Genomic DNA, 8,661 nt, shown 5'->3' on the forward strand with positions numbered 1-8,661 from the left:
AGAAACCTAAAACTTGTCGTTTGCATTCTTAGTTAATAGCCACACATCGGACTTGTATTTTTATAGATAATTCATAAATAATTGTTCCAAGTTAGCATATTTAATCAGAAATGCAAAAAGCATTCCTATCATGCTTTGCTGAAATTTCCATAGCCTTAGCAATTGTAAGTACTAATTGCTCGTAAGTAATTATCTTAAAAGTGTAATGCTTACATAAATATTTGTATATTAAAATATTAAATAACTTTATTTGACCACAATAAATGCATTTATCTTAATATTACCATAAATTTTATTATATTAGCAAAGGAACCTGTTTTCACAATCGTCTTATTTTATAAAGTGCGCCTGAAGTTTCTTATTTTCTTTTTCTGTAATATATAAATAATAGCTTATACAGTAATACTGTTTTCAATAACTTTTTTCTTAGCGTGTATTATATAAAGCGAACAAATCTTACAAGTACTTATGCATATACAGTTGGCGCTGTTTAGATAGATTCAATTTTTTTTTTTTTTTTTTATATTTAAATTTGTTGATACTACCAGCCACAGAGTTGATGTCCCCTATATGTGCGCGCGCAATGGTGATCAGGCAGGATTATCGGTAGATTGGAGTTATTAAGAAGGGGATCTCCAAAAACCTTCAATTACTTTAGGAAGGATCTTAGATGATTTAGTTAAGTGAGTGCATATAAATCTTAAATTTAAAGGCGTCTTTAATATAGAAGCATTACTAATTAATATTTAAAATAAACCATAAGTTTTTTAATGTAACTCACAACTGTGATGATTTTGCGAGCTTTTTTCAATTTTCAACTTTTGCATATATATATACATATATATATATATGGATGTATTTATATTTATATATGCATAATGCTCACTTGTAAATGTTATGTCTTGCTCTTTAATCCAGAAAATATTTTATTCTTCCTTTAAAGCAAATTTTGTGATTTGGCGGTTGATAAACCAACAGACAGACAAAAAGCTTTAAAAAGTAATAGCTTTTAGAAAACATCGATCTATGCAATGGAAATTAAGTCAAAGCGTTAATCAATTTCGTATACGAGAAAAGAATTTCTTCGCAAAAAAAGTACAAATTTATTATTTGTTTTCCTTTAGATGTATACCTCATATATTGAATAGTAGTTTTGCGTATGGAAAAGTAATTTTTTTAAGCATTTTTCTAATTATATAACACTCGTACACAATTACGTTAACCAGTTTAATAAGCAATTTTTCCTATCCGCCATAACTAAATATCTTTCAAAGACCCATAAAATCCAACATTCTCAATCGTTTCCTCGTCTCATTTAATCATTGTAAATATTCGTTAGCGAAATCTTTAAAACTGCAAAAGTTTAAGTAGTTTTTGGTCTTTATTTATTTTAGAAATAAGATCTGTAATCTGAAGTTAATTAAGCTATCATTTAATTTTTTTTATATTATCATTCTCGGTTGGCCGCAGAGCTGTTTTTTGTTTCTGAAAATTTCAAAATAAATTCAAAACTATTGATATTAAACTCTTGGTTCTTATCAGTATAAACCGTCTCGATATGTTATCGAAAAAGGTAATGTCGATTTAAATTAACCCACTATTCTTAAGCCTCTCTACTTTTAAGTCAAACATTGCTAGTCCCGGCATTATATTATTTAAAATTAATAAATTTTTCTTTTCCTCTTTCGAGCACTGTATACATCTTACTTCACATATTTCAAAACGAATTTTTATTGAGATCACTTTTTACGGCTTTTATGCAAATGAATTGAGAAATTAATGATAGGTGAAAAGAAATATTAGTCCAAAGTGTTACATATATGTATGGTCATCGTACTGTATACCTTTTTTCTTTTTTTATATGATCAATTGCTCAGGGTATGTCCTTTATTCGTGGAATACGATGACGGAAAGAGGCAGGCAAACGGCCGCAATCCATTTAAAAAAAAAAAAATATACGCCAAAAATTTCGAAGAAAAAATATAGAACCCAGTGGGTGTGTGGGCAATCGGCAAGTGTTCTGCTTTCACCGCAGTATGGAATATCTTTAAATCTTAAAGGGCGCATATTTTTTATACAGATTTTCTACTAATTTCTTCTAATTTAGATCTTAGGAAAAGCTCAATGGCTCAGTTAAAATTCCATGCATATTACTACAAGTTTTAACACAGACGAAGGACTTTTCCGAAAATGAGTCACATTCCAACGTTGCCAACAAAATATCCAATCCACTTAACCAGTTAACTGACTATGCCTGCCATGAAAAAACTCAAAAGTTCAGCAAGACTTAACGCAAATCTCATTTAATTGTATGTTTTCCTTATAAAACAGATAACAATTCTATTAATTAGAAAAAAATTTAGTTAAATTCTTTGATATAAAAATTATTCCCCGCAAAGTGTATAGTAAGGAAATTAGATTTTGATAAGCCAATGGATGTTTGGGGAAAGGCCATGGAAAAATTGCATCGTATGCATTTGCAAGACACTGCATGGAGAAGTATTTTGAGAAAAATTTGTCCATGAATTTTGTTATTTTTTGGTCAAAGCCATTAATTAGTCCCACTTACTAATGCTCATCCTATTTTAGATCTAAAATTTATTTCTTTGGTCTAACTAGTTATGTAATCATATTTATAACATTTTTTGGCAAATTTGTAAATTTTGAAAAATAATACCTTTCTCAGCGATGAATTTTTATAATTTTTTATTTAATAAAACTGAAATCTTTACTTTGATTTTCGCAGTGCGTATAGACGTCAACACTTGTTTTTAATTACCCACTACGTAAAGGATTTTTAAAACAAATTACGCAGTTGACTAGTTAAAGCGACGGGCTGTGTAAAATTCGTTAAATCCTACCAAAAAGGTTCATGAACAACAAATACATCGGATTAGAATTGCTATCATTAGTTTCAAGTCTGAGTCTGAATTCGCACGGCACAGCGATATGCTGCGTTATTGTGCTGTTTCGATATTCAAGTAAAACCTCTTTTTTTAACATAGACCAGTCATTCAAGGCATGTCCTATTTTCGTATAATGCGATGATGGTCGGAGAAAAGTCGGGGAAAGAGCCAAGCATGCACCCGCAACTTCCCACACTCTATAACTGCGACTAAACTGCGAAAATGTACCGTATTGAAATTTGAAACCTGCAAACACAAACTTAGTAGTCGCGTAAGTCGCGTAATTACGTATTCGGCAAACTCAGATGGAATGATTATGGAAGTATTTTAGAGTTACCTTCACATTTACGAATTTACAAGCAAAAGTGCATATCAAATGTGAAGCAGTTCTTATGGACAGAACTGTATCTCTATGTACACATATTAGCTAAACTTGAAACGGTTCAGATTTCTTTATATCTGATCACATTTAATACATTAAGAATGATTTATTAGACACAGCTGTGTTAATAAATATAATTAATTCTACGCTATTAAGAAAAAAAAAAAAACATCGCCCGTCCATCTACAAAATTATGGAATTATTTCTGTAGATGATTTACAACCATTTAAAACAGTCTGGTAAATGAAAAAGAAAAATGTTAGTTATGCCATTAAGACCAAGCCTTTTACGCGTAAATGCATATACAAAAGTTTATCTTACTTGCAATAGTGAAATTTTCCCCGGTACTTCAGTATCCAAAGTTGCCTCTTGACTCTGAGTAGATGACTTTAAAGTCGTCGTACGACTTATGATGCGTAGAGAATGTTGCAAATGATTTGGCGTATTCTCTGCCTTACCAAATAATATGGCCTGGAGAGGAGGAGAAATTAGCGATATTTTTTCCAATGAATAAAGTAACAAAAAATTCCTTACCTTAAACGCCTGACGAAATTTATTACTCATCAAGTTATATAATATCGGATTAATGCAAGTCGATAAAAAATATAAGACACCCGATATATATGTCAAAACAGTATAAATAAATAAATGTTGTTCCACCTCATGGCCGCTTTCACTATTTACTATATCCGATCCGTAGATAGCCATTAAACGTTGAGCATGAAATGGTGCCCAACATAAAAAGAAGCAAATGACTACAGCGACTAAATATGTATGTATGCATGTACGTATGTTTGCGTATGTTTATTGGTCAAAAAAGAAAAAAAGGAAAATAATAAATGAAATTTAGAAATATTTTCAACGGAAATAAATACAAAGATAATAAACTTCTAATTAGATATACATAGCGAAAAACCAATTTATATCATCAACAAAATGAATATTAAGTTGTCATCACATTTCGCTAATGATTTTCGCTCTTCGCTTTGTGTTGTGTCAAAACCTAAGAAAGTTGTGCTCGCTTCTTAACGAATTTTTAGCACCCATCATCTCGAAATAATCTATAATAATTGTCAAATATTTTCTTAATTGTCGAGGTTTCAGTTGACCAATGATAAAATTTTAAAGCAGGCATTTTAGTTTTTTTAACACTAAAACTAACGAATAAGTTACTTTGACCCACTTTAGATTTCGAAACTTAAGAAAGTGGTTATGAAGTCTGTAATTGTCCAAATTTTTTTTTGGGAAGACTTTTAATATATGAAAAGATTTTTAAATAGCTTCAATCAATTTTTTTCTCCCTGTTCTAGCTTTCGAAACGCAGATGGCATATACTTATTTCTACTAAAATGGTTTAATTTGAACCATAATTTCGGTCGAGCCGCAAAAATGAAAATAAGCCACTAAAATTTTGTCTAAACATCCTTTGATCCACTAAGAAACCACATATAAAAAATTGACTGAGACCAAATCGAAAAGAAGCGATAATTTTTTCCTATTTGGTCTAAAATTTTCTATCCTATAAAGACATTTCCAAGAAGCCTCTACCTAAATATTCATCATGACCACCTGCATTTTTCGCCAGAAAATGATAGTGATCTCTTTACAAACACGATCACAATCAGCGATAAAATTTTAATTCCAACTTATTTTCATTTTACTCTAATGCGACTTTTCGCGTCACACCAATGGCGATAGATAAAAATTGCTTATGTCGATTTTCAATTCAATATTTCTTACAGACCATAAGCAAAGTGTTTTAGCTTATTGTGGGCGTGTCAGGACAATTAATTTTAATCTTTGTTGGCACAGATCTTTTAGATGGGTTTAGAAATTACATACGTCAAGCTATCCGTTCAATATAGAGAACTTAAACAATATTTTTTATATATTATGGGCGTGCCGGACGGTCGTGTAAAACTTCTTTCCCGAAGACAGTTCAGATGGCTGACTGTATAAAGTTTTAATTCACAAGTTTTTTTATTTCATAAATAAAGTTACGCAAACCTTTCTCTCTCTCTCTCTCTCTCTCTTCTCTCTCTCTCTCTCTCCAGGAATCATTTATGTGAATTTTCCATCCAATATCTCTAATCCACTCTCTAAAATTTGTATTTTTGTAGAATCTATTACGGGCATGTTTTTAAGCTGATGCATCACTGAATTTTTGAATAATGCCAATACATGTCTGTCATAACCTAGAAGTTACCCTTCCTTGAATATATACGAATTTTCGTTCATTTTTAAGTATGATAAACAATAACGATGCAATAGCTTACGCTAATTGAAAATATATAATTTTATGTACTTTATGTTATTCTCAATCTGTGCTCCCTTGTGTGTAGTGTCACAAATGGAAGAACAAATCTAATACACCAGTACCAATCATTCGATAATAAATGTAAATACAATAATTAGCTTTTACTCTATATGATAAATACTTATAAATATTAGTAGTTATTGATAAAATAAGAAACGACGGCGTTTTGATGGGAGTGTATAAAAATTAACACTAATTGACCCTAATCTCAACGCTTCAACGCTTTGGTGCTAACACGATATTTTATGGGGAACATAAGTGGAATAAAGGGCAATTTATCAAAATTTTAAAAGGTATCTTCTTTAAATGTTTTATGTAACAAAACCCCAAGTGAGTTACTTATTTTGAACCAGATTAAGCCTGTGTACAACTTTGTGCCCGTCAAATAATAAAAGCTATCCCAACTACAAAGATGTTTTTTGTTTATCTTGTGAATCAATTTCTTGGAACGAACCACTAGAAAACCCTCACTAATAACGCGGATATACATATCCCGTTACAAATATCATGCTTTTCTGTAGGGTTTCTGGAATTCACAAAAACATTTACTAAATCTTCTAAAACTGACAGGAATTTCTCCTTGTTTCTCTGTCCGTCCATTTTTAGAGCTTCTATGATTAGATATATGATTGATATTGTTGAGACACATGTGTTGTTGACTAAATTGCTCAAAGTACACAACATATCAAAATTAATTTCAATATCAAAACAATCTCAAAAACATGTAGATATAATATTTTGTAATATCTAATCAGCCAATCAACTTTGACTTATTATGGATGACAATTACAAACAAATTTCATTCCAACATTTATTAAAATCCCAAATATATATACAGCGCCGAATAGACACAAGCGTGTGTAGTAGAGATCCAGCTCCAACTCTTAATAAAAATTCAAGAAACGAGCGAACCGAGCCTTTAGAAAACTAGTAATGTTTATATTCGTACATATTGTCTTATTCAGAATTATTGAAAGGAAATATTTCTCAATTCTGAAATTGGGTTCTTCTAGCAAAGAGCATAATCAAAAAAGAAGTCAAAAGCAATATCCTAAGAAAAAAAAAGCCCGCAATTTTGATATACTTTGTCAAGTTAATCCCTGAAACGATTTAATGTGTAAGTTGCTCTAATAGCAAGTTCCGGAAATGCCTATGAATTCACTTATATTACGTGTGATCGAATTTGACATTTCAATTTTTTACTATGGATAGGAATTTCAGTTCTACTTCGTAATTCGTAGAATTTTCCAACAACGTATACGGATAAAATTCTGTCAAAACTTTAGATATATATTTTGTAAAAATGGTACATTTAAGTCCAAGAAACATCACTAAAATCGTATATGTTTTGATGGAAAGACCGCCACTTAATCTTGCGAACGTTAGTACAATATTTTAACGTATCTCATGAAGCCGATCATTGACTTTAACGATTTTCTTTAGTTGTGTTTAGAAATTTGTGACAAAGAGAGGAAACTCTGCTACTACCGTACAACAAGCACCGTTTTGGCCAGATATGTTTTTTCGCGACTTTTTATTTTCCAAAAGTTGGAAAACGATTTGACTTAATTAAAGCCAATTAAGCAAATTCGAAGAAGGAAACCAAAAAAAAGAGTTTGTATGCGGTAACAGATTTTAGCGGACATAGATAGAGTGCTTTTAATTATTTGCAAGCATTTATATGATATAAATTCAAATGATTGCCTACACGTACTTAATTGATTTTTAACAAATCTTAGCACTTAGAATTATCTATATTTATATAAATGCATATACTAGGGCCCAAATTATACATAGAAATCTGGTACAAATAAATACGAAAGACAAGTCACTCAGCCAAAAGTAAACCGTTTTCATATATTCACCTCACATGGCGGACACGTCTTAAGCTAAATGCGATATTTTTCATATCGAAAGGGAAACGATACCAGAAAGTCTTTTTTTTATGCCAATCTATAACAATTTTATGTTCAAAACCAGAAACGACACAGTGATATCTAGAAAGCACTGCTTGGGTTAATGAAGATTGAAAAAACGAGTGACAGGAGGTTATATGAATTGTTTTGTTAAAGTTGGTTCGATTTTTTCCAGGTTATTTCTCTTGGGTAGGCATACATATATATATATATCTAAAGTACAAGTTTCTCTGTATCCGCTTAAGGCTTAATTTAACTTGAGTAATTTTTAGAATGCATTTAATCTGCATCATAAAAAATATTATTTTTCTTTTATAAACACATCAAGGAAAACAAAAGTGATTAAATTATACTAAAGTTAAAAGCATACTTTCGTATTCGTATTTCGTCTTCAGCTAATAATTGCAAAATTACATTCCGATATCATTTCACATAAATTTAGTGGATTATAGATGGACTTCTGTTAGCAAAGCATAACTTCGGAAATATAAGCAAAGATAGGGTTTACAAAATAAAAATAAAAGCCCTTACAACTGACACAACTCTTCGATGCTTTAAAACGTGGTTTGTTTTTTAACTGCATCGAACTTTCGGATAGATTGCACCATTGTCGATTGGCCTCTTTTCTGCGTTAAACTAGCGACTAATATATACGTCATGATCTGTCCATCTATTCTTATTGGATTTCCGCAACAAATTGTCATGCAGGTATTTTAAAAAATATGTTGATCATATTTTCAAATCATTTCGCTACAACTTAATTTTATATTACACATAGTCTATGTCTAACGAGCGTACGAGTATATCGCTAAAGAGTTCGACGTAGTCAACTGGTTAAAAACTGAGCTGACAACCAGCGAGACTTACTATAAGCATTGGATTAGTGCCACTTTATAATTTGAATAAGGCGAAGTAGCGAATATGGCATAATAGCGTTAAGAGAAGTAAAACAGGATTCTTACAAAATGTTATGAAACATTATACAAAAATACGTTGAAAACATTGTAGAGCAAGCGGTCGTTGTGGAAGTTATCAGAAGACTCGAAAGAACTAATACAGCTAAAGTAGTATCAATAGCATAGTCAGTGAAAATTTGATGTCAAAAAATCTATCTGAAGCATTAGAAGCAATAAGGTGGGG

General features: G+C 31.0%; 1 protein-coding gene across 3 annotated transcripts in view; it reads right to left on the bottom strand.

Annotated features, from left to right (window-relative positions):
* Positions 1-248: 248 nt before the first annotated feature.
* Positions 249-8,661, bottom strand: part of LOC119642556 (pyrokinin-1 receptor) — an 11,605-nt gene continuing 3,192 nt past the window's right edge. For 2 of the 3 annotated variants that reach the window (XM_038041727.1, XM_038041726.1), the window contains 3 exons: positions 3,823-4,052; positions 3,610-3,759; positions 2,664-3,524 (listed from right to left, as the gene is read on the bottom strand). In XM_038041727.1, coding sequence (XP_037897655.1) covers positions 3,480-3,524; positions 3,610-3,759; positions 3,823-4,052 — 425 coding nt within the window. In that variant the 3' untranslated portion in view covers positions 2,664-3,479. Of the gene's footprint in view, positions 653-2,663; positions 3,525-3,609; positions 3,760-3,822; positions 4,053-8,661 lie in introns of those variants that run through there. The other variant, XM_038041728.1, reaches the window with a different exon arrangement.

This window comes from Glossina fuscipes, unplaced genomic scaffold, assembly GCF_014805625.2.
Source record: "Glossina fuscipes isolate IAEA_lab_2018 unplaced genomic scaffold, Yale_Gfus_2 226, whole genome shotgun sequence".
Classification (NCBI taxonomy): domain Eukaryota; kingdom Metazoa; phylum Arthropoda; class Insecta; order Diptera; family Glossinidae; genus Glossina; species Glossina fuscipes.